The sequence below is a fragment of the Vulpes lagopus genome, chromosome 5 (assembly GCF_018345385.1).
Source record: "Vulpes lagopus strain Blue_001 chromosome 5, ASM1834538v1, whole genome shotgun sequence".
Lineage (NCBI taxonomy): Eukaryota > Metazoa > Chordata > Mammalia > Carnivora > Canidae > Vulpes > Vulpes lagopus.
Window position 1 is genome coordinate 129,169,104 of NC_054828.1, and position 26,335 is coordinate 129,195,438.

The 26,335-nt window shown below is 55.9% G+C and overlaps 1 protein-coding gene across 6 annotated transcripts in view; it reads right to left on the bottom strand.

Annotated features, from left to right (window-relative positions):
* The window catches only part of RNF144A (ring finger protein 144A), a 118,656-nt gene that overhangs the window by 24,219 nt on the left and 68,102 nt on the right, over positions 1-26,335 (bottom strand). For 4 of the 6 annotated variants that reach the window (XM_041755241.1, XM_041755240.1, XM_041755242.1 and 1 more), the window contains 4 exons: positions 16,378-16,523; positions 7,205-7,309; positions 6,989-7,049; positions 1,326-1,533 (listed from right to left, as the gene is read on the bottom strand). In XM_041755241.1, coding sequence (XP_041611175.1) covers positions 1,326-1,533; positions 6,989-7,049; positions 7,205-7,309; positions 16,378-16,512 — 509 coding nt within the window. In that variant the 5' untranslated portion in view covers positions 16,513-16,523. Of the gene's footprint in view, positions 1-1,325; positions 1,534-6,988; positions 7,050-7,204; positions 7,310-16,377; positions 16,524-19,468; positions 19,553-20,070; positions 20,390-26,335 lie in introns of those variants that run through there. The other 2 variants (XM_041755244.1, XM_041755239.1) reach the window with 2 other exon arrangements.

Genomic DNA, 26,335 nt, shown 5'->3' on the forward strand with positions numbered 1-26,335 from the left:
CGGATGCGTCGTGAGGAGAGAACCCCCACCTGCTTCCTCTGTACCTGGGCCCCACCCCGGACACCCAGCTCTTCGGTAATGTGGACATTGACTGTACAGGAGTGTGTTTCTTCTTGCAAAGTTATGAAGCATTAAGAACCTAAATATGAGGGGGGTGATTCATTCTAGCATTCGAGTGCCTGCCGGATGCCAAGATCTGAGGTGACAACGTTCGGACAAGCGTGGGCCGTGATGGGGGAGCTCAGCCTAGTGGAGGAATCGGCCACATACACAGATGAACAAAAGCACCATATGGCTGGTGCTGTGACCCACGCAGAGGATCCGCAGTGGGACGGCACAGAGGGTGGGGTCATCAGCCCTGTCCTGGGGCAGCCGGACAACAGGGGGATGTGAGCCATGTCTTCGAGGGGGGCAAGATGCCTCCAGGGAAAGAGGGTGGCAAAGGGGCACGCGGGCACAGGGATGGACGTGCAGGTGGGAGGAAGGGCCCGAGGGGCGCCAAGAGGATGTGTGCAGGTGGAGCTGCGGGGAGTGGGGGCAGGGGGCGGGATGGGGAGAGGGGAATGGGGAGCAGCTGGTAGCCAGTGGGGACTAATGGGGAGCAGCTGGAGGCCGCACTTTTGGGTGGCCAGTGGGAGTCCCTCTACCAGGAATGTGGCCTCAACGGTGCAAGGCTGACACCATCTCGGGGAACTTTATGCTACAGACCTTAGAGGACAAAAGTGGCTGAATATTGCCAGGTCCTTAGGATTCATGCTACTCCACTTCAAGGCACCTACAGCGATGGTGTCCGCCCGGGCAGCGGCCTGGGGGTCTGACCAGGGCACAGGAGGGCAGACACGCAGTCGTGCTTGCCCGCAGCTTCCTGCCCGCCCGCTCTTCTAGGGAGATGCCGCCTCTTGCTCTCAGGCACCTGGAAACCTCCCCTGGTATTGGTAACCACCGTGCGCCTCCTCTTGCTCCTGTTCCCGTCCCCCTGGTCTCACCCTCCGCACAATGGAGTCTGGGAAATCTTTAGGTACCACAGGACTTAGAAGCCCTGACAGTAATAAGCCGTCCACACGTCCGTCTTTCTGGATGGGCGGAGAGCGGTCCGTGTCCTGTGCGTCATTACAGCGCCACTGCTTTGCACCGTACCTGACGCATAATCATCTCTCAAAAATAATCAACCCACCCACCCACCCGGGTCTAAATGAGGCTCAAGAGGAAAAGACTGATCCAGATGCTGTCACGTCTTGCAGAGACGCGTCTAAGGAGGAGCGCCCCCCTCTTCCTCAGCCCCAGCCCTCGGCCCGTGCCTCCCGCGGTGGCTGCGCGGCGGGTACCTGGTCTCTCCGGGAAGGAAGGTGATGGGCATGGTCTCCGGGCAGCCCTGGCCAGGGTGCCAGCTGGCTTTGCAGGCAGAGCAGAATTCCATGGCACAGGCCTTGCACTGCACCAGCTGAGGGGTCTGCAGCCCCATCTCCTGGAGCTGGCACACGGCCTGGCAGGTGGAGGCCGGGCACCACGTCCGACAGGGGTCCAGGAGCACCTCTAACACAGGGAGACAAAACGGGAGGTCAACGTCTACACACGAAGGGTCTCGAGAGGTACTCGGGCTGAGGCATCACAGGAGTGTGGGGCTTCCAGAGGGAATGTCACGGGCTCCCTATGACACCCTTCAGGGCCTGCTGCCTGCCTGGCTCCTTCTACCCACCCCCCCCGCCCACGACACTCCACACTCCTGACCCCACCCCAGACACTCAGCATCCTTTAGAGACGCTGCTGCCCACACCCAGAATGCCGGTGGCCACGGGGAGTGGCCTCCCGCCCCCAGCCCCGGGCCAGGGTCCAGCGCCCCTTCTGCTCCGTCTGCCTCCCCAGGACGCGGCTTCCTAAAGTCAGGCCTCTGGGTGCCTCCCGACCTGGCCCAGGGCAGGGCAGGAGGACGCAGAGACAGGAGGGAGGAACGTGGCCAAACTCTTCTCATCGAGAGGCTCCTTCAGCTACGGCTCCCTCCCAAAGTTGAATGTAAGCCACGGACCCACTCACGCCCCCGTGGAACGGCCAGGCTGCCCCTCCGAGCGGAGGCCAAGCGGCTAAGAAGTCCCACGGAAGGGAGTTCAGTGCAGCGTTTATTTTGAAAAGCAGGCTACCCTCCCGTTTCCACTCCCTCACGGCCTGGTGCAAAACCTGCATTTCTTTGAATGACGGGTCCCGAGCTGCCCTTCCTTGTGAGCCGGGCTGGTCGCTGCACTGACGGCCTGTCCGGGTGACACCGAACCCTCGGCGAGAGCCCGGCAGGAAACCACAGAGAAGCTGAGGCTCTGCCAAAACCTATCACAGGCCAGAGGCCTGGGGCTATTTTCAAAGGCCCTGAAGTAGGCCAAGGGTTTCTCAGCTTCAGGCGGTGGCTCTGGGGACGTAACCCGAGCCCGCGGGCCTCTGCCAGGGAATCCTGGAAGGCAATGAAAGGCCCCCGCGAGCTGCGTGGCCGGGGACTGCCCGCCAGCGGGGTGGGCCGAGGTCACCTGCATCAAGGGCAGGGTTTGCACGCACCGGGATCTACCGCAGCCTGGAGGCTGCACAGGGGCTGGACGTGCACCCGACCTCACCCATGGACTGCCACGGGGCACGCAGAGGGGAGCCACGGCCCCCACTCACACGGGAGGCCAGATCCAGCCCTTTAGGAATAAGCTGCGTCAAGTACAACCCTGAAAACCGTCTTCTAGCCCAGGAGCGAGCCAACGTTTTCTGCAAAGTTACAGTGTATTTTAGTCTTGCAGAGTCGTGCGGCGTCGGGCTGTCTAGATGTGTGTTCCGATGAAGCTTTACCTACGATGCCAGGCCAAGGGCCACTGGCCGGGGCTGGCCCCCCCTCCTGCTCTCATCTAACGCCTCCCCCCAACCTGTTTTTTTTTTTTTTTTCTGGAAGGGAGAATTCATCAGCGGCAGGAAACTACCAAGCTGGCAGGTCTAGGGAAGATTTAGGAGAACCTATTAACATAAAGGAACTCGGGCATCCAGGAAAATGTGCTACTTCTTAACTGGTCTTCGTTAGAGTCATGCAAAGTCTCCGCGATATTCACGATCCTGAGCGAAGGGGTAAAATTAGCTCTTGGCATGAGGTGAGAGCTTCAAGGTTTGCTTTTCTAGGAATGTCTGTGGCCATCAGATCCGGGGAGGTGGCTCTGTGGGGCACGTGTGCAGGGAGCTCACCTGAGCTGAGGTGACGGGAGGCGAGAGGGAATGGAAGCGGGGAAGGTGACCCAAGCCCTCCCCTCCCTGGTCTGATTCACCCCCTCATGCCCTCTGCGCAGCTCCTTGTCTTCAGCAGGGCTAGTGAGTGCTTTGGGGGAGCCCAGCTCCGCCCTGGCTAGATTTCGGGGTCCCCTCTGGGCACGGGGGCAAAGCAGAGGGTGGGCCCTCAGGACACGTGGAGGCAAATCCTCAGGCTGCTCTGTGCTCTTCCCCCTCGAGACGGTGGTTGGAGCTGGTCTGTCCAGGCGCGTCAGTGAGCCCGCCGCTCTCTCCCAGCCCCTGCCCTACTCCGAGGAGCCTGTGGTGTGGGTCGGGGAGGGCTGCGCTCCCCCGTGCCCCTCTGGCTCTGCCCCATGTCCCGTTCATTCTCCTCGCACAGCGAATGCAGCCACTGGGCTGCCTCGTCGTCAAAGGCCCAATTATCTCATGGAGCGCAGGGCGAGGAGACCTAGTTAAGGTTTCCATGGTAATGACTTAAATTTTGTGACTTCTGCTCCCCGTGGAAGCTGCGAGAGGAACTGCCCGTCCCCAGGGGGCAGATTCCCTTTCAGAGAGGGCAAATAACCTGTCCCAACCGGCCACATGTGCACACCCTTCCCGAGCGGCCAGGGCACCTCAAAGCCTGTGAATCCGGCCCCAGGCCTCCTCTCTCGGCCTTCTACGGACAGTCTGTCGTCACCCTCACTGCTGAACAGGAATCGACCCCTAAGCAAAGCCACACCGGGAAACACCCGAGGGCTCTATCAATCACGTACATGCCTAACAGCACACGTTAGACACGTTCCATCCTATATATATGACATCTAATTTTCATGCAGACCTATCTGTGTATATCCTAGATTTCCAAACAGGGCCAGCAGCGTATTTTCTGGCACATCAGACGAAATTAATCTCAGCTCCCGTCTCCCAAAGACACATAACAATAGATTAATGATTAACGAAGCAAGTCCCTGATAGCTCTGCTTCTGTAAAAAAGCCCAAGATCAAAAAAAAAAAACAAAAAAGAAAAAGAAAGAAAGAAAGAAAGAAGAAAGAAAGAAAGAAAGAAAGAAAGAAGGAAAGAAAGGAAGGAAGAGAAAGAAAGAAAGAAAGAAAGAAAGAAAGAAAGAAAGAAAGAAAGAAAAAAAGAAAGAAAGAAAGAAAAAGAAAGAAAGAAAGAAAAAGAAAGAAAGAAAAATGCTTCTCTTTTTAAACAGGGTTTTCTTGGAGAAGCGTGCTGGGAGACGCGGCGCGCTCAGGGTGCCGTCCCGCCCTGGTACCGGCTCTCACTCCGCCGCTGCCAGGCTGGCACGCTGGCTGCATCTCGTCCCGTCCTGCGGGGAGACCCCGGCTCTGGTCAGGCCTGATGACGCATGGATCAGCCTGGCGAGTGAGTTCATCCCTCTGAGCGTTGCTCTCATTGAAAGCACCAAGGCCATGCAGGACAAGACCAGATCTCGGCATTCATCTGACCTGCACGTGGCTGTCGCAAGGATAAAGCAGCCAGGGAAGCTGCAGGGCCTGCCTCTGGAGCCAGGGACACGCAAAGAAGCACCTGCAGCCTGGCACGGTCGGGGCTCAACCGGGAGCACGGGCGCAGTGCAGCGGGGGCACGCGAGCGAGCGAGCCCCCCTGCAAAGCCTGCCGCCGTCAGCCTCCGGAGTCTCCCACGAGGGCAGCTGGGCTCTCAGAAAGAAAGACAAGCCCACGGGACTTTTTAGAACTAAATGTGGTCAGAGGGCCTGAGAGCTGGGTTTTCTTTCTTCCGTGGTGTCCTCCCCGACTGCATTTCACAAGGACAGGTTGAAACTCGCCTCCTGATTGTATCTCAAAACGTGGTCAACGTACTAGCTGGAGCAATCACTGTACCTCCACCGTCTTAATGTTTCACTGAGACGGGTCTTCGGTCGTAAGCCTGAGTCTATTTCGTGTTTCTGTGGCTTTTCACACAACGCTAGCAAAACGCTCTCAGATAATTGTTGAGAGATTTTGTTAAACGAGGTCAAGATGGCTTTGTCTTTAGGCAAAGTTTAAAAAAAAAAAAAAAACTCTTACTAAGCCAAAGCATTTGAAATTACAAAGTTTCACAGAGTTGAAACTATTAGGTAGGAAAATTTATCCAGCTGCATTTTTAAACGAATTCAAGGTCAGAGAAAGTTAATTTTCTTAGAACCCAAATAACTGCCAGCTTCTGTCAAGACTCTCTCTGGAAAATATTTTCAGAAGAGCCCGAAAGTCTCAGAAATCCAAATTAATCAATTTTATAGCTCCACATGCTGACTTTCCTATCACGTGGCATTACATCTGAACTCTAAACCACCTCAAACCGAATGATATATGCCATTTAAATAAACAAGCTCTTGAAAACAATTTCAATGCCGTCAAAATCCTGTTTGATATTTTTTTTAAATTTTTTTAAGTTGGCCACACACTGCCTTTTCTTTTTTTTTTTTTCAGAAGTAAGCCTCAAGAGGAAATACAACTATCTTTAGCATTTCTTAAAAAGGGAAGAAAGAAAGAAAGAAAGAAAGAAAGAAAGAGAAAAAAGAAAGAAAAAAGAAAGAAAAAAAAAAAAGACCTTCCCATATTCACTTAAGCTAGGAATCTCTCCATACTTTCCCCTGTTCTATTCTGCATCCCAATCCCATCTTGAGAGTATTTTCCTGTATACACGCACCCCAGGGTTGCATCTCCGTAACGAGCATCTGATGCCCATGAGGCTTTTTGTCAGACCAGGAAGAGGGGAAGAGCACCCTTGAACGATTACAGTCTGAGCTGAAAAGGTCAGAGTTTGGATGTGGTGTCTTGACAGCAAAATTCTGCATAAGGAGCTAAACATGTCTGTTACTCGGCTCCTTTTCAGACGAGCTCAAGGTCCAGGCATAAAACAAAGCGCAGTGGAATGAATGCACAGACCCTTTACAACATCATTTTGTGACCCTGGCACACCTCTGGGAGCCACACCAAAGAGCAGTCCTGGGCATCCAACATGTTCCTATGCTTTGCAATGACCCCTTGAAGATGAGGTCACCTCTGCTCTGCACGTGCCGCACTGTGCTCCTGGGGAACCCTAAGGTCTGCAGCGGGCCCAGCTCCCACCCACGGGGCACTCTGGAGGTGGAGGCGGTTCTGGTCTACACTGTGCCCTGCCACCCACTAGCGCTGGAAAGCTGGATAAATGAGTCAGCCTCTGTGGATCCCACGTCAACAGAAGATGACAACCTTGCAGGGCTGTCGGGCACAGGGAGGGACTCAGGGCTCAGCGCCTACGAGTCCAGACCTGCAGCAGGTGCGTAGTGAGTGCAAAGGGACAGGCTACACTTTCCTGGCAGGATGTCTGTTGTCCTATTTTCACCTACGCTTGGCCTCTGAATTTCCTTCTACGTCTTTGGATCCTTTAAATTCTGCATTCTCTAAGAATTTAGTCCCCAAACCGTTTGCCCTGGCCTGCCTGAGAAATAATCATGCCCCATGAGGGTCAAATCTTTTTAAAACAACCCCCTGAGCCCCAAATCCCTATAAACAAGCTGTGTTCCGTGATTCCTGCCTGTTACCAGTGGGAAGCCCAACAAAGGCCTTCCAGCTAGGAGCTCTGCAGAGAATTCAAAATGACAATTACATTTCAGAAATCTAATTTACATCGACTCTTTCACTTCCACTGTAGCCAAACAATGTACAACTGTATCCACCAAAAGCATCCCCCCCCCCTCCCAGGTATCTGGACTCCACCACAGGAATCTGTAACCGGGTAACAGGCTGGGGTACCTACCTCTTTCAAATTGTAGCTTTTTGTATCTTTGCATAATTTCTGCTGCAACCATGCACTCAATCTAAGAAGAAAAAAATACAAATAAGAAGTATAACAAGCTGAGTGGGGGCTAGAAACACAGCACAGGTCGGCCCAATGAGAACCCACGACACACGGCGAAGCCAAGCAGGGCACACTTGCACACGTTAAAAACCGGTTTTTTTCGGGTGCTCGTGCCTCGTCCTCCTGCAGGTGGCCCTGTTTAGGGCAGGCAGCATCAGGACAGCTGATTGCAGTTTCTAATCCTTCTTTGATCAAGAGCTCGACATACTGTTTCAGGCACTGAAAAAAAAAAAAAAAAGCAAAGAGAAGTATCGGTCAACATCTTTACTTCCTTAAGGGTGAAGACGCAGCAACGCGTAAGAAGCGACGCACCGAGCACCCTGTCCCGACACAGCTTCTTATTTTCACTGTGTAGCCCACAGCGACCACCAAATTAGAGGTTCTGGCCACTTGACGAGTATTGTGGGGTGTCCCCTGTTCCAGGCTGGTCACAGACCTAAGGCTGCGGGTGTGACCCCTGCACGCAGCCTGGGCAAACGCCAAGCCAGTGAGTCTAACCGGAGGAGGAAAGGCGGAGAGAAAGGTCGGGAATCAGTGATTCTCAAATGTCAATGTATCAGACGTCGGGCACCGCACGCGTCTTTTATATTCCATTGTTTCGTGTGTCCCTTAGATCATTCTTACAGGAGAGGCAGGAGGGTTTCACCTTTCAGGTGTGAACATGGAGTCACCAAAGAAGGGGCTTGCCGGGGGCACCTAGGTGGCTCTGTGGTTGAGCATCTCCCTGGGATCCAGTCCTGCATCCAGCCCACTTCTCCCTCTGCCTGTGTCTCTGCCTCTCTCTCCGTGTCTCTCATGGATAAATAAATAAAATCGAAAAAGAAGAAGGAGGAGGAAGAGGAGGAGGAAGAAGACGAGGAGGAGGAAGGCCTCGGCAGTGTACAAGGACAGCAAGGGCAGAGAGCCTGGCTCGACTCGGAAATGCCCCTGTGCCCCCCGCGAGCCCACACACAGAGGCCCAGAGGCCCGTCCTCACTCCTCACCGCCCACTCGCCCAGCAGCTACCTACCCACTACCACCCCACCTACGTAAGGACTCCCGAAGGTCTCAGGTCAGTCCCACAGAAAAAGTGGGAGGCGCAGTGGAGTTCTCCCGAGGAGGATGAGGCCGTACACAGCACCGATTTACTCCTGCCTCAGTCTACCATCCTGGGAAGCTCAGGCTCCCCTGAAGAGCACGTTATTAAAGCGCTCGCAGAAGAGATACGGCCTCCCCAGCAGGCTCCCTACCAAAAGTAAGGAGACAGACTTGGAAGAGCTCACGGCAGAGCCAGAAGAGCACAGGAGCTGGGACCATCCCGTGGAGAGAAACCAGCGGAAAACATCTCAACGGCGTCCCGGGATCACCTTGCAATCACAACCCCACTCCAATATTTGGGGTTAGTGATGTCAGCACCACTGTTAAAAGAACACTATGAAGGGACACTCGGGTGGCTCAGTGGTTGAGCGTCTGCCTTTGGCTCAGGACGTGACCCCGGGGTCCCGGGATCGAGTCCTGCATCGGGCTCCCTGCAGGGAGCCTGCTTCTCCCTCTGCCTGTGTCTCTGCCTCTCTCTGTGTCTCTCATGAATAAATAAAAAAAACCTTTTTTAAAAAAAGCAAAATAAATTAGAAAATAAAAATACCCATTGAGGTTATCCTCAGAAAAAGCCATTTCCCACGGCCGTTCTCAAGAGAGCTGAGCAGGACGCATGACGTCTGTGGACTGTCCCGTGGGCGCCCGGAGCCCAGGCCCGGACTGCCCCATCCTGCCCGGGAGTGAGAGCAGAGGCCAGGGCAATGGTTAGGGAGAGGGTCCCGGACAACAGGGGATGGAGGAGCCCCAGGGGGAGCCCTGGCTGAGGCCTCAGAGGTGCGCCGCTCAGGACGGGCACCACCAGAAGGAAGCGGGGGGGGGGGGGCGGGCAGACAGGAGGTGGAAGCCGCACACGGGCCCCCCAGCAGGCCTGCACCCGGCTTTGGGGCACCCCCGCAGCCGTCTGGGGGACACAGCAATGTGGTGGCCTTGGTGGCACGCGGCCCTTGCAACGGTGGTCTGTTCATAGTCGGGAGGAACCTGGAATGCCCCGTTTATGGCCGGGGACACGTGAGGAGGGAGAGAGACCGCAGCCCCCGGAGCTAGACAAGTTCAGGGACCCGTTGTGGGCAGAAGCCGCGGACGGGCTCCTGGAGGAGCTCAGGCCACAGCTCCCCCGGCCGGGGAGCAGGGGGGGACGCCCACCTTGCTGGGCTTCTGTGACCCTGTGAATGAGCGCGAAAGCACCTCGCACAATTCCGGGTGTGCAGCACCAGCTACGCAAACAGGTGGCTGTCGTTCCCTCTGCTTTGCTACCTGTGCGATATGCTTCTTAGAGTCACTGGCATAGAAATGCAACAAAACCTTGGCCGCGAGACGATCATTTTACTTTTTATGATCGGTCTGTCTATACGGGCTCTCCGGGGAACACTGGGATGCCGTAAACGACACAACACTGAACCTCCCACGGCACGATGCAGGGCAGCGCACCACGGGGGAAAACACCACGTGGAGCCCGTGTGAAACCGACACCAGGGGCATCTGCGACTCTAAACGTCACCGTCCAAGAACCGGCGTGACCGGCATGCGGCAGAACGACTCGCGTGTCGTGTCCGGCGGGGTGTCCTTCAGCTGCCTCTGCACAATCTGCCAAATGACTATGCTCTGGGAGTATCGATTTGTTTCCTATACAAAAAGAGGTGAGGATCCAAGCGTCTGGCCAACCGTCCATGGAAAACAAGCCCAGGCTTCTTCCACATACGAAGTGAGTCATCCCTCACCAGCCATGCGTTGCAATCTAACAGCAAAAAGAGGACTTCAAATGAGCACAGAAGAAATGCGCAGAGAAACTTCTGTAAAAACAAACACGACGTACAAAAGCAGGCGTGGGGCAGCCCGGGGGGCTCAGCGGTTTAGTGCCTGCCTTCGGCCCAGGGCATGAGGCCGGAGACCCGGGATTGAGTCCCACGTCGGGCTCCCTGCATGGGGCCTGCTTCTCCCTCTGCCTGTGTCTCTGCCTCTCTCCCTCTCTCTCTCTCTCTCTCTCTCTCTGTCTCTGTGAATAAATTTAAAAAAGAAAAAAATCCAAAAGCAGGCGTGGACAGGTTTCCTGCTATCATCCTGACTGTAGCGCTCCGCGACCAAACGCCCTCACCGGAGCTGTCTTAGCCCACGACCACAGGAATCACATAAGGTGTCACAGCGCCCAGTTAACAGATGGGAAAACAAAGTCCAGGGAAAATTAAGAACAGGCCCAAAGACACACCCTGCACGTCGAGGAGCTAGGACTCACGTGTGTCTGACTCCAAAGAGGAGGGGGTTTTCGTTTCTGTTTCTAATTTCTAGCTTCTTCCTCAATCAGGAACTCTACTCTTTCACAGGTAATCATTTATTTCATATTTTTAGCTATTTCCTACATTTTTGTATTAGAACACAGCCTTGTATGTACTTTTTTTTTTTTTTAAGTAGGCTCTACGTCCAGCACGGGGTGCAATGCAGGGCTTGAACTCACGACCTTGAGACCAGGACCTGAGCTGAAATCAAGTCAGACGCTTAACCGACGGAGCCACTCAGGGCCCCTGCCGTATGTACTTTAAACTGGCAAAGTCTGAGTCGGCCGGAATGCATCTGAGCGCGCCCACGCTGCTCCGAAGCCACCACGGCCCCCGACACCAAGCCCCCCGCGGCCGCTGTAGGAAGAGATGCACCTGCAGGCCGTGCGTCCCTGAGCCTGACGCTGCCTTGGGAAGCAGCCCCCCACTAGGTGGGCTCAGGGACACCTGGGCCAGAGGGACGAGACACCCCACACCCCAGGCGAGGGGGCAACCGCTGCAGAAAGGGCAGGAGGAGGGAGGGGATGTGCCGAGAGCCACAGAATGTTCCAGACATTTCATTTTCCATTTTGTCTTCCAACTGTTTGAAACCCAGCTCCAAAGAGGAGACGGCACTGCAGCTTGCTGCGAAACCTCTGCTGGCGTTTCCTGCCAAGGAGAAGTGGGCCACAGGGACGCAGCGGCCTTGCCTGAGCCTCAGCAAGCCCGGATGTTGTCTGTTTTCTCACTGGAAGGTCTGCTGGCTGCTGAAGATCCCTGAGCTGAGGAGCCGGAGGGGCTGACGCTTCTCAGGGACCCTCGGCTCATGATCGCGGCGGGACCCCAGTGAACACTGTCTGAAGAGCCAGGGCCCTGGAGTCACAGGCCGCGGTTTGAATCCCTGTTACCACCGACCAGCTGAGAGCAAGGAGCTCCCCGCCCCCACCCGCCGGCCAGAGCCTCCCTGCCCATGGCATGGGGTGAGAGAAGCCCGTCACCACCAAACCCAAGCCAGCCACCAGGCCACCTGGAGGGGGCCAAGATCACCACTTGGGCAGGTGCCACATGCTTTCCGAGGGCCTTGGCACGCCTGCCCCTGCAGCCACCCCACCCGGGGTGTTAGTGCCGAGCTGGCCCCGCACGCAGGCAGGGACCCAGGGCCCGTGCACCCCTCTCTGCGGCCTTGTGGTTACAGACGCCCCGTAAGGACGTGGAACCACAGATCCAGCGTGGACACCCTCTAGCACCAAGTTGGGAGCCCTCAGGTGTGAGTCTGGCACTTGTTTCTAGGGGTTTCTAGGTCAATTCCACTTCCTGCCGGGTCCAGGAAGGCTGGGGGGGGGGGGGGGGACCTGCCTTCCCCACAATCAAACCAAAGAGGGACACGGCGTTCCATACAGTCAGGCAGAGAAGTGCGAGCCTGTTCCCGTGACACCAGGGGAAGGGCTGGAGCACCAGGCGCCTCAAAAACACGCAGCTGGTGTCAGGGGCTCTTGGGCTGTGGAGGCCGGAGGGGACCCGGTCGGGGGGACAGCGGGGCTTCGTGTCCCGAGGCGGCGGAGACTCATTCACACCAAGGGACTGTCGCCAGCAGAGGCCGCGTTACAGGCAGTCCGCGTCAGCGGGGTGAGGGTCCAGCGAGCGGGCCAGGGACCAGGCAGGTGGCCAGGCCAGCAGTCCCCCCAGGGCAGGGCGTGGCCCGGGCTCCAGGAAGCCGCCGTGAGGATGTGCGCGTCCTGCAGCCTGGCCTGGAACCCGCAGGACGTGAAACATCGACCTGCTGAACATGGGCTCCCTGGGGAGTCGCGCACGAGGGGTCACCGGCCCTGCTGCGACTGCAGGACGGCTGTGCTGAGAACCGGGTGGCCAGTGGCCAGCGACCGCAGGCCTGATGCGGCGGGAGCCAGCGTGGGGCCCAGGGTGAGGCTGAGGGTGACCGGAGGTGACAGGACCATCGGAAGAGGGACAGTCCCCTCTGACGACCTGGGGCCTTTCTGGGGACTCAGGGGCCTTTGCTCCACTGCTCTCCACAGAATGAAGGACCCGGAGTGGAAGCTGTGCTTTCTGCTCTTGCTCGGGGACCAGGGACCCAAGGACCTTCTCCTGGTGCAGAGGTGGCGCTGGCAGTGGGGAGGGGGCATCGGAGAGAGCACCACTCCTTCCCTGCAGGGGCACACGCTTCTCCCTGGGGGCCCCACCCTCCTCTGCAGGGGACACACGCTTCTCCCTGGGGGCCCCCACCTTCCTCTGCAGGGGACATGCTTCTCCCTGGGGGCCCCACCCCCCTCTGCAGGGGACACATGCTTCTCCCTGGGGACCCCCACCCTCCTCTACAGGGAACACACGCTTCTCCCTGGGGGTCCCACCCCCCTATTCAGGGCCCACCCCCCCTCTGCCGGGGGCCTATCCTCCTCTGCAGGGGACACACGCTTCTCCCTGGGGGGCCCCACCCACCTCTGCAGGGGCCCACCCGCCTCCGCAGGGGGCACACGTCCCTCCCACACACCTGTAAACACGCTACAAGAGAAGCAGCAAGTGTGGACCACACTTCCTATCTGCTGAATGTGAAAAACCAAAGTCACAGAGGTGCAAAACTGCGCCTTTCAGCCAACATCACCTTCACCGCAGAGACCTCCCAGTGGCAGGCGAGTCAGAGGGCGCTAACAGCGTACAGCAGAGGCAAGAACACCAAGCGGCCACCAAGCCATCCACTCAGCAAAGACTCATTTGCTCTGAACCCAGAGTCTAGGAGCCCAAAGTCTGGAAGAACAGAGAGGCCCCCGGGCGACACTACTGATGGGAGAGTCGGTGCGTTTCCATGTGGGGTCTGTGGGGTCTGGGTTGTGTGGATTAAGAAGGCCTGGGACAGAAGGCGGCACAGATATGTGACTCTGGGCCCCCGGGGGGGACAATGTGAGTACGTGTACAATTGCTCAGAATCGGGATGCCCGCTAATTCCAACAGAGGGAGAGTCCGCTCATGTCGCCTCGCTGGGCTCAACGGTCTCAATCACCCATGCAACTGCAGATCACTCCATCACACGGGGGAACCAACACGTAGTTTGTTTGCTCTTTGCTCGTGGATGAGACGGGGCCAGGGGAACACTAAGCATCTCCATCTGGGTGCCTTGCCTACGATGGGGCAGGGTTCCAGGGACCCAGATGGGTCCCCCTGGGTGAGAACAGGGAGGGGGGACTGGGGATGGAGAGTCGAGCACACGGAGCAGGGAGACAGAAAGCAGGCCCCGAGCATCCTTCCTGGGTCGGAAGGTGCCTGATCCAGGGGCATACGAAGGAAGGCCCCTGCCCTGGAGTGTGGCCCGCAATGACCCCAGAGCAGCCCCCCAGGCCCGGGTGAAGTTCCCCAGCAAAGCAGAGGCCAAGAGTCAGCGTTTTCCTAGGGGCCATCAGTAGACAAACACCGGATCTGGATGCAAGCTACAGGCGTGCTGGCGTCCTGGCAACCCAGGGAGCATTCTAGGGCAGGCCACACGGTCTTTCTGGGCTGCACTCTTTCCAGGAGAAGGGAGAAGCATGCCCACTTTGCAAGGTTTTATGACAAGTGAGAGAAATAGGAAGCCAGGTGTTATGTCACCAGCAATAACATTGTTCCCATCCTCTTCTAGCCACAGGGTAGGGTTTTAGAGGGGCCATAAAAGCCCGAGATAAAGACAAGAACTGCTCTGGTGTGCCTGTGAGCAATGTGGGCAGAGGCCGGAGGGGTCTGAGCGACGTCCTGACACAATGCAGATCAGAGGCTGGTCTATAGGGACCCAGAGGCCCCGCAGAGCTGCGTGTCCATGTGGCCATCATCTTGGCAGCTGGAAGCCCCACACCTCAAGGCACCTCACCCTGCAAGTATGCCTTCCCCCCTCTAGAGACCCGAGACTAGGACCGGGCCCCAGACACTGCTGAGCCCCCAGCCCACGGAGCAGAGACTGGGGATTTGTGCCCCACCGAGGCCCAGGGTGCTCGGAGACCCAGGAGCCAACGCACAGGACAGAGATCATGCAGCAGACATCTGGCCCCCAGGCTTGGAGGCTGGATACAAGGCAGGCCCCTGGTCACACGGCAGCATTTCCACTCAAGAGGGTCCGAACTGCAGAGGGGGTCATTTGAACTGGCTACGGAAGAGCACGAGGATGGGCAGAGCCATCACGGAGACAAGCAAAGGTGGGGGGGGGGGTCCTGGCATGATGGGGCCGGACTGCGAGGGTTTTGCTAGGGTTACCACCGGGTTCTGACGTGTACCAGCGACAGACATGGGAGGCCTGGAGGGTCTCGGGACCAGGGAGGCAGCGTAGGGGTGCAGAGGCAGGTGCAGCGTGCTCAGCCCGTGAGCCAGCCGTGGGTTGTCAACGTCCCCGCAGGCCAGGGCCACACACAGAGCACGAAGCTTGGGGTTCAGACCGTGGGGACATTTTCCAGCGAGACCAGCTTTTCTGTGGGGCACCCTCAGCCTCAGGAGCCACGGTCTGGCCACTGTGGGAAGAGGACCTGTTACAAATCCCGGGGCTCTGCGTGCTCCAGGGTGGGTTCCGCCGTTAGCTCGTCGGGGACCCAACATAGATGAAGCCGGAGGGGCCGGCGAGGTCAGCCACAGAGCCTGCACCTGGAGGCAGATGCCCCACTGCACCGCCCTGGGTTCCCCCTTGAGGTCACCGTCCCTCAGAACTTAACGGTAACGAATGAGTCCCATCCCCGGGGTTACCGGCTGGAGGTGTCTGGCGGCCTGTCCCACATCCTCTCCCTCCCATCCTTCCCCATCTCGGGAAAACATCGAAAGCAACTTCCTGCCCTTCGGGTTGGAGTGACCTTCCTGAGGTTTTAAGGAGACGCAAACGGAGAAGGGCTCGCTGCAGTGTAATCCCGTGAACGCTTAGGGACTAGCCATCGTGAGGCCTGAGCGGACCAGCTGTCTGGGGGGGACAGAGCCCTGCTCAGAAGTCAGAGGACAGGGGCACGAAGGTCCGCGGAGCTCCCTCTCCCCATCTATGACACTGACGCGGTGATACCGAACGTGCCCGTGTCGCCGGGACATCGCGAGACACACGGGGAGGAAGGTGCGTCTGTAAAACACGGGGAGGAAGGGAGGATGCGTCTCCTGCAAAAGGTAGGGAAGGCTGCCTGGTGACGCATTTTAACCTGGACGTCTGCCGCATACACCGGCAGGCCACCCAGATGGTCCATTTATAACACGGTTAAATGCAGAAGCAACTTTTTTTTTTATATATAGTTGGATGAAAACTGTTCTTTTTTTTTTTTTTTTTTTCTTTCCTGGACTTTTTTTTTTTTTTTAATGCCTTGACTGGGAAGAAAAATCAAGTAGAACTCAATTAGATGAACTGAAAAAAAAACTGAAAAAAAAAAAAAAAAAAAACTGAAAAAAAAAAAAAAAAAAAATTAGATGAACTGAAAATAAGCCCTATATCCTCATTTTCCCTTTCTGAGGGTGGGAGATGCTGGCCTGAGTCGAGCCTGTGTTCGGGGCCCAGATAACACGGGCTACTACTTACGGAAATTTTTTTTTTCTTACGGAAATTTAAACGTGACTTCAACATCCTCTTTAGCACCACAGTGGTGAACGTGGACACGAACAGTTAAATATTCTCACTGTGCAACCTCGCTCGGTTAGCACGGACTTATGATCTCAAGCACCTGATTGTTCAATTTAAAATGAGGGGGGCGGGGGAAGCTTTCTCTCTGGAAAGGAAGGTGTGTGTCACCGTCGGGTTTTCTAACCTGCTTTACTCACTTCTGAGATTCTGTTTAACGGAGATCTTCGCATCACGAGCGCTTGTGATGGAAATCTACTGGGGAGCCTGACTGATGTTAATGGGAAATTCTCTCAATAACCGCGGGAGAGACCCCGTCACGGGCAAAAGTGGGGTCAGAGGTTTGCTTGGTGTCACGACGCACGAACGCGAAAGCCTCGTCCTGAAATCCTTTCAGAAAGACCAACCAGAGTACAGAAGATGCACTGGCACTGGGCTATGGTCGTCATCTGCTCCACTGGGTACTCCCCGAGACACAGCTTGCACGACACCAGCGGATCGAGGGCCAGGTCCCACGTGGGCCGGTACCGCGCTGTGGTCATGGCAGAGCAATCTGAAATGAGAGAAGCACAGGCCGTCAGACCGCCGTGGCCTCCAGCAGGACCGAGGCCGGAATCACGCCTGGGGCCCCCGTGGTGGCCAAGTGACTCAACGGGCCCACGGCTTTAGACGACTCGTCGGGTCCTCTGAGCTGTCGGCCGGGGCTCCTGACCCGGGTCTGAGGGTGACCCCTTCCCCGTGTGATGGTAACGATCGTGTCTACCCTCGAAATGGCAAATGAGTCATCCCAGCCCCCCTCCCTCCCCCCATCTTCCTACAGGCACTGAGTCAGACACCTCCCACCAACCAAACCCCTAGACCAGGGGCGGAAAACCGCAGCCAGGACGCAAGAGAAGCTTTCGTTAAAAAGGTCTGATCAGATGAAAGTGTTGTCAGGTTCCTCTTGTGGGAACATCCCAGGGGAAGCGGTGGGTCACCCGCCTCTGTCCTCAGGGCCCACCGAATGGGATGCACATTTCCTCATTGGCTTCCAGTGGCCCAGGTGCCACCTGACCCTCCAGCATTAGCCCGTGCACCACTGCTCCCTAAGCACTGGTGGGTTCTCTAAAGCTTCAGGGGGGCCTGGGCCGCGGGGCAGACTTGTCCACTTACAGGGCCACGTGCATCTAACCACACCCGGTGTCTACTAGACACTCCATCACAGCAATAAAAGTCACCTTCCCTTCCCCTTCCTCCCGAAACATTCTCTGGCCGCTCCCTAACCTGCCCAAAGCTGGCTTCCTCATAGCACGTATTTTTCTATTTATATTTATCGCACCGATTTCCACTGCTTGCTGCCTGGAGACGGCAGGGCAGGTGTGCGCCCTCCGTTCGTAGCTCAGCACCCGACCCACGATGGCCTCTCCACAGCGGCCTGTCGAGGGAGTGAACAAATCCTTGCATCCAGGGACATGCATTCCCACCCTGAACCCCTGGCACCTGATTTAGGCCTGAGATCAATCAGTAAGCAGTAAGCTCCCCAAACTCAGAAGTGGGTTAAGATTCTGTTAAAATTTTGGACACATGGACAGCCCAGGTGGCTCAGCGGTTTAGCGCCTGCCTTCAGCCCAGGGCGTGATCCTGGAGACCCGGGATCGAGTCCCACATCAGGCTCCCTGCATGGAGCCTGCTTCTCCCTCTGCCTATGTCTCTGCCTCTCTCTCTGTGTCTCTCATGAATAAATAAATAAAATCTTAAAAAGCTGACTGATAACCTAAGGCAGTGAGTGTATGGTTTGCATGAGAAATCAATGTTCCAGGCACTTGGCAAACGTGAGAATAAGTCTGGGAAGAATCGTCAAGTAGAAGAGCTGCACGAGGAAGACGAAGCTTGCGTTCGGAATGGAGGTGACACTTCACACGGGTCACAGAGAGCGGATATCAAAATGGGAGAGAAGATAGGCTCAGACCTTTCCCCAGACAGAGGGTGGCAGCCCCGCAGCAGGGGCAAAGGGATCTCTCTGCTCGGAGCAAGCGGAAGGCCCACAGCTGGCGCGGGGCAGCGGTGTGCCCATCATCCACCCGGGTGCACCGCTGTGCGTGGGTGACGGGGCTGGTGACCACGTCTCCCAGAGGCGCTGTGGGGGACGGAGATCACGCCGAGGACCCGGCACCAACAGGAAACGCCCAGGAAGGACCCCACCCCCCTTCCCTGCAAGGTCTCATTCGGCCATCCTTCCACGGATCTGCAAGAAAGGCGGTGAGGATGCCCGTGAGCTCGCAGACTCTCCGTCGCGTGTACAAGCTACCCCTGGGGACAGACGCTGTCCTGGTGCCTTCTGGACGTGTACTTCTATCCCTTTCTCCAGTCGCAGCTCACTGGGCATCGCTAAGCGAGGACTCAGGTAGGACACAGCCCTGTGGACTCTACGCCGGGCGTCCAGACTCAGAGACAAGATACTGCACAACCTTGGACGGGCTCAGAGGAGAAGACGCAGCGACAGAGGACAAAGGAACGTCGGGGCTGTGACTGTAACAGACACGCAGGGGACACCGTGGCCTCTAAAGGCCCGAGCACACGAGGGCAGCTGCCGCCTGGATCCGCGCTGCGAGTGAGGGCGGGAAAGGGTCGGCGCCCGGGACGACCCCACCGACGCCTCCCAGGACAGCTCGTAACCACAGCCACTTGGTCTACAGGAAGTGCACCTTCTGCTGTTAGAAAGGAACTCTTCAGCACAAACTCAAACGACTTTTAGATTGGCTGGAGCCTTCCGAATTATTTAAACAAGGCTCATAATTTGACCCATGGCCGATGGGGCCAGCGCTCAGGTGACCCGGGGTCACTCAGCTACCTGGGGGTGCAGCGGGAGCCAGAGTCAAGTTCATTTAGATTTGGAACATTCCTCTACACCTTGAATCCATCTATTATTATTGTTGTTGTTGTTGTTGTTATTATTATTATTATAGGTGTCCACAAGCATTTTCTAGAGCCCGGGATCACGAGTCAGGGTTTTTTAAATTTATATTCCTCTACATCTTTTTTTGTTCAACTCCTGGATGATTTTGTTGCTTAAAGCCCACTGTACAGAGCGATGATTCTGTTTTGACTATGAATACTAGCCAGCCCTAAAAGGGATCAAAACCCGTAGCAAAAAAGAATTAAAAAAAATAATAAAAAAAAACCTGTAACAGAAGCAGAAGCAGAAGCGCTGCAGGCCTGGAGCGGAGGCCACGGACTGCGTGTCCCTCCGGGAGAGCGGGGCCAGGTGCCCCGAGCTGTCAGGTCCCGGCCCCGACTCCGGAGGGCGCTACAGCGGCCTCAGGGGGATGAGGTCCCCACCTTGGATGGGAGCAGACCTGGTTCAGACGCTGGTTCTGTCACAGGGTCGCTGACTGTGGGGAAACCACTGAACCTCTAGAACTTCAGCGTTTTCACTTCCCAACACTACCCACCACCGCCTCCCACGTGCGCTTGTGAAGAGTGGGAAGAAATATATGTAAGGTTCCTGGGACCTTTTACCTGCCTGGTTAAGTGGAAGTCACTACCGTATGTCAGGTGTGAGACCCTGGACGAAGACCCACAGGGACCGATGGGACCGACGAGCTGCTGAGCAGAGAAACTGTATGATGAACTTCATCTTTCAGGGGGTCACTGACAGCAGTAATCTCTGGAAGAAGCCAACCAGAACCGAAGCCTCCTGCTTTTTTTCTTTCTTAAAGATTTATTTAAGAGAGAGAGAGAGAGAGATCCCTGGGTGGCGCAGCGGTTTGGCACCTGCCTTTGGCCCAGGGCGAGATCCTGGAGACCCCGGATCGAATTCCACATCAGGCTCCCGGTGCATGGAGCCTGCTTCTCCCTCTGCCTCTGTCTCTGCCTCTCTCTCTCTCTCTCTCTCTCTCTGTGACTATCATAAATAAATAAATAAATAAAAATAAGAGAGAGAGAGAGAGAGCACGAGCATGAGGGCCAGAGGGAGGAGAGACCATCAAGCAGGCTGAGAGCACACTCAGACGCGGGGCTCGATCTCACGACCCAGAGATCCTGACCTGAGCCAAAACCAAGAGCCAGTGGGTCGCTTACCCCACCGAGCCCTCCAGACGCCCCCGAAGCCCCCACTTTACCGTGCGCCGTCAGGGCGATCCAGGGATGGGGCGGTGGCCCGGGACGCGTGGCAGGACGCGGACGGCCAGACACCGGCCCTCGCATGGGGCTGGCAGCGGCCGCCCCAAGTCCCCGGCAGACCCTGCGCCCGTGGACACGCGGGGCCCCCCCAGGCGCGCACCGCCCGCGCGGGACCATCTGCCCTCTCCCGGCCTGTCCGCTCCCAGCCTCTCCTCCCTCTCCCAGCCTCTGGGTTTGGCTCCGTTTCCTGTTTACAGCCTCTCCGAAGACGTGACCCTTAGCACAAGCTGCACGCTTGACCTCTCGCTTCCTTTCCTCCCGGACCACAATTTCCACTTGACCTCTAGGCAGCGTGGCCTCCCGCGGCCCCTCGCTTCCCTCCCCGGGAACCACTCTCCACGCCAGTCAGATCCCGATTCCCTGGCACCGCGTCAGGATTCTTTCCCCTCTACGTGACGTCCTCCCTGAGATGCCCTGAATCAGGATTTAAACGCACACAACAGCAGGACAGATTTTACCAAAAAAAAAAAAAAAAAAAAAAAAGACACCGTCTAAGCCCCTCATGGACCACCCTCCACTCAGCATGGGCTGAGTATGATTCTGCAAACACTGAACAGCTGCAAACTTGAAATAGGAATTTGCTGGGAGAAAAAATCACAATGGACAATAAAAGAAAAAACAGTCTTTGTTTTCCTAATGTGAAGGTCAAGTCATATGCAGCCAACTATTTTTAAGAACATCTGGTCAATTATAAGCCTTCCTCAATGTAAGTAATTCAAAGTGTTTCTAAGGGAAGCTGCTTGTTTAGCGCGCTGGGGTCCCGCAGCTCCGTCCGCAGGTCAGCGCGGAGCAGTCACACGCCTGTGCACGGGCTGTGCGACCGGGTGGCTCCCCACCCTCTCTGGCCTCACCCCTTCCAAGACAGCAAGGGAAGCAGGGGACTCACTGCAGGCCAGTCGCTGCCTGCCTGCCCCGCTCTGGGTGACTCCGACATGCTCCGGTGCGCCTAAGCCGGCTGAGTCTCCCCCATTTCCTCCCTTCCGCACCCCATCACCCCCTGCCCGCCTCCATGCCCACCACCAGCCCCTGTTGCTGTGAGGTCTCCCCGGGTTCTCTCAACCCCTCAGCTGTGCCCCCCCCACCCGAGTCTCCACGACATGTGGTCGATTGGTTCTGAACACGCACTCCCCAAAACACCAGCATCAGCACTGCTGGAGAACTTGCTAGTACGCGACTCTGTGGGCCCCGACCCAGACCTACAGAATCAGCGAGTCTCAGAGTGGGGCCTGGGAGTGGGGAGAGACCCAGAAATCTTCGCCTCCAGGAGCCTTCCTGGGGATTCTCCTGCACAGCGAAGCCTGAGAGCCACTGGTCTGCATCGCTGCGCCTCCAGCACTCCCACCAGGTCCGCAGGCTCCAGAGCCCACCTGGGCTGAAGGCCGACAAATGCCTCACCCCTCACACCACAGCGGAGGACCTGCGTCTGCCAGGCGCTGGGCTAGACTCTGCATATTGGCTTTCATTTCATCTTCCTTATGACTCTCGGGGTGAGCATGGCTTCCCAAGTCTGCTGTATGGGGGAGCTGATCTCCCCAATTTTTTTTATTATCTCCCCAACTTGATAACACATTATTCCAGGCTAGGTGCTGTTTCCTACCCTCTCAACAGTGCTCGTCACAGGCAGATCTTCGTATTACACACACACACACACACACACACACACACATAGTTTCATGTGCATCAGGCATCATGGTAATCACTTTCATAAATCATCTCATTTATCCACACCATGACTTTGAGACTCGAAAGATTTTCCATTATTCCAATTCTACAAATGAGGAAACCAGGGCACCGAGACTGGGTAACCTGTCCAAGCCCTGAGTGGCAGTGTGCAGGACACAAATGCACAGGCAGTGAACCATCCTGCTAGACCTCCTTTGCACAGGAGAGTGGGACCTCCTAGGTCTGCAAAGACACAAGAGGAAGGAATTTCAGTTCTGCCTCGGAGCTTCCCCGGGCCTTACTGGAGCGCTTCCATGTTGGCAGGGCTGCTGGAAAGCTGCAGCCTCATAATTTGGGGCTGTCAGTGGCAGCAGGAACATGAGAATGGTAACCGAGTAGAAAGTTAACTGCAGAGATGCTGACTTATCCAAGGGCTGATTATACTGATCCTTCAGGAAGATGCAAGGGATATTACCTCCTCCCAAGGAGAGGACGACAGCTCGATGGTAAAAGTTCACTATTTCCAGCAGCTGCGTAGCCAGGGATTAACCCAACTAATTTGAACACTTGCATTCCCAGGAAAACTTACACAGGGACGTGCAGAGCAGCTTCATTCGCAAATGCCAAACCTTGGAAGCAACCTAGGTGTCCTTCAGTGGGGGAATGAAATACCCCAGTTTGTTTAAACTGGTGCTGTGTCCAGACAATAAACTATTATTCAGAGCTAAGACGAAATGAGCTATGAAGCCATGAAAGGACAGGAAGTGGGAACGTAAATGCATATTCCTGAAAGAAAGAAGCCAACCTGAAAAGGCTGCATCTGTGTGGTTCAGAATATATGACATTCGGGGACACGTGAAACTACGGACACCAGTGACTGCCAGGGAGGGAAAGGGGGATACATAGGCAGAGCCACAGAGAATTTTTTAGGACCGTGCAACTACTCGGAATGCTATTGCAGTGGGGGATACATGTCATTATACGATTGTCAAAACCCACACAATGTCCAACACTGCGAGTGAACCCGAACCCAACTGTGTCCCTTCTCCCCAAACTCCTATGCTGTCGCCCTAACCCTTGATGGGACTCTACGCCTTTAGGAGGTAATGAAGGTTACATGAGGTCATACGGGGTGGAGCTTCGGTCCAACAGGCCCGTGGCCTTCAAGAGAGGACCATCTGGGTCTCTCCCTCTCCCTCCCCTCACTGCCTCTCATCTTCATGTGAGGACACAGGGAGAAGAAAGAGGGTTCTCCCCAGAACCTGACCACACTGGCACCTGCTCTCAGACTTCCGGCCTCCAGAACTGTGGGAAATAAACTGTTGTTTAAGCTGCCTGGTCTACGGTGTTTTGGGACGGCAGGCTGAGCCGACACAGTAAACCTGGGGGTGATTACGATGACTCACCCACGGACCAGAGGCCCCCTCTGGGGCAGGGTGTCAACAGGGAAGGAGTGAAGTGAAGGAGTGTGCACATGTGGGGACACGGTGTACGTGGGAACTCTGTATTTCGCCGTCAATTTTGCTACGAACCTAAAACCCTGAGAAACAAAGTCTTTTTTTTTTTTTAAAGGCTACATCCTGTATGGTTCTAATTATATGACATTCTGGATTTGGCAAACTGTAGAATCAGTAAACAGATGGGCAATCACAGGGGACTGGGAGGGAGGGAGGAGGAGGAGGAGGGCCGATTAGGTGGGACGCTGGGGCTGTTGTAGGGGGTGGGAAGTATTCTGTATGATGCTGTAATAGTACACGCATGCCGCTACGCATTTATCAAAACCCGTAAGACAAAACTTTACAGCACAGAGAGAGAACCTGGATGTATGCACATTTAAAAAAAAAATACTTTAGGAAGTCAGGGTATCCCAGGTGGAAAGCAGACAGTGAAGAGAGACCTTTACTCTACTACAAACACACAAACCAACCTCACTGCAGGGGTGGGGGAAGCGCTGACCTGCGTAGGTCTGGAAACCAGTGGAATCTGCAAAAGCGCAGGCAGACGGAACTGTCTACAGGCCCCCCGAGTCCTGGTGGATAAAGCTGCCTCCTCAGGGGTGTGTGTCAACAACGCTGAGGCTACCATCCACGTGAACAAATAAGCCAGGGGACGGCTGGAAGGCAGGAGTCAGGCTTCTCGCCGCTGGAGTGGAAGGTCCCAGACAAGCGAGGGGAGGCGGCTGGAATGGTCGGGGTGGTCCTGGGTCAGAGCCGGAGGCCCTGGCGGGCACGCGTGGTTAGCCTGATAGAGGCACACGCGGCCCCAGCAGGACCACTCAGACAGGTGCGAATGCACAGGTTCACAGCACGCAGCTCCGCCAGCCGACCGCGCCCACAAGGGCACCCCGCCTGCAGCAAGCACCCCACGTGCCCAGATATTGGTTCCTAAGGGCCGCGCCCCAACAGAAGGAACGAGGCTACAATGGCAGATTGAAGGACCTGCCCAGGAAACGCTCCAGCTCATTCTGGTGAGTCCTGCAGCGCACAAAGCAAGGAGGTGCTCCAACGGGGCAGCCAGCCACACTGCTGGGGACGTGTCACAGCCACACAGGAGCCAAAGGGACGGGCTCCCAGCAGCTGAGGCGGGAACCATATGGGCAGCAAAGCAGCAGGATTATAACAAAAAACAGACAGTGGGGCAGCCCGGGTGGCTCAGCAGTTTAGGGCCACCTTCGGCCCAGGGTGTGATCCTGGAGACCCGGGATTGAGTCCCACGTCGGGCTCCCTGCGTGGAGCCTGCTTCTCCCTCTGCCTGGGTCTCTGCCTCTCTCTCTGTGCCTCTAATGAATAAATAAAATCTTAAAAAAAAAAAAAAAAACAGACAGTGAATGTCCATAAGCTCATCCTGATGTAAGTAAGTGGCTGACTACGTAAATAAATAAATAACCGGGAGAGCAAAGAGGCTTCTCACACGCAGAGAAAAAAATCCAAGTAGTTTTGGAGGCTGCTCTCCCCGCCTCCAGGAGCTGGAGCCTCACCCCCAACTCTACGTGTGGCTGCTCAGGGTGACTTCCTCCAGCGAGGACAGCGTGGATGTGGGGACGGGGCTTACTGCCTGGTGGAGAAAGCTGGCCCACCCCACAGCCAGGTGACCAGGGCGGCGCCGGCCGTGCTGAGTCACGACCACCCCACGGACCCCCTGATGTGGCGGGACAGACACAGCCCTTGCGTCTCTGTGGTCTTCTTCCCAAAACCCACAACCGCAGCCTAATCACAGGGGAAACATCACTCAAACCCCAGGCAAGTGGCGGCTGAAAAACAGAGTGGTCTTCCCCACAACCGTCAGGGTCATCAGAACTAAGGAAAGCCTGAGACACTGTCACAGCCCCGAGAAGCCCAAGGAGACAGGAGAAGTGAAAGCAGTGTGGCATCCCGGGGCGCCCGGTTGGCTCCGTCGGAGGAGCATGTGACTCTGGATCTCTGGGTTGTGAGTTCAAGTCTTATGCTGGATGCTGAGATGATTTAAGAATAAAGTCTTTAAAAAGGGGAGAAGGGAGCACCTGGCTTCAGCTCAGGGCATGATCCCAGGGTCCTGGGATCGAGTCTCGCACCAGCCTTCCCTGCAGGGAGCCTGCTTCTCCCTCTGCCTATGTCTCTGCCTCTCTGTGTCTCCCATGAATTAATCAATTTTTAAAAATCATTAAAATAAAAATTTTGGAAAAAAAGAAAAAAACGGAAGTGCAGATCTTGCCATGTGGTGTCCTGGATGGGATGGGTCCCGGGGCAGAGAAATGACATTAGGTAAAAACCACGGACGTGGGAATGAGGTGTAGACTTCAATCAGGGATGTCCCGGCGCCGGCTCAGGAGCTGTGACAAATGCAGCTCCCCCCTGCAGATGTCACTAGGCAGGGACGCTGGGTGCAGGAGCAGGCGAGCTCCCTGGACTTCGGATCTGCGTCATTTTCCTAAACTGAAACCTAAATCTGCTAACCTAAATCTAATCTAAATCTGCACATCTAAATCTGAACCGTACAAAAATAAAAAGCTTATTAAAAAAAAAAAAAAAAAGAACTTTACTTTTTCCACTTAAACCCAAATAAGCCTATTGAAATGCAGATTCAAGCGGAAAGAGTAACATTTTTAAGCCAGCGCTTTCCCCCATGGCCTTATCTCAAGTGTGACACTAACAATCTGAGAAACACTGTGCTAGTTCTAGTGGCACAGGTTTGTTGTTGATTTATAACCATCAAACTCTGTGTGGTTTTTAACATTCTGACAAACGCAGTGACGTTCCAGGAAGGGGGTCAAGGATGAGCAGAGTGGACCCCAAGCACTAGCTTGGATGCAACCACACATTGTTCACGTTCGGGGACCGGGGGACTGCACTCAGGCATTTCCCTGAAAGGGGCTTCGCTGCACTCAAGAGTTTGCAGGGGCGGGTGGGGAAGAGCAGGCCACATCCACGGAGCAGGAGCCGACGACCAGAGGGAGGGCCCCCGGCTGTCGGAGCTGCCACCGTGCAGGGGACCAGTTCCCAGCGACCCGCAGCTGCAGACACGTGCTGTGCAGCTCGGGGTGCTCTGTCCCTTTCAAGCACACGT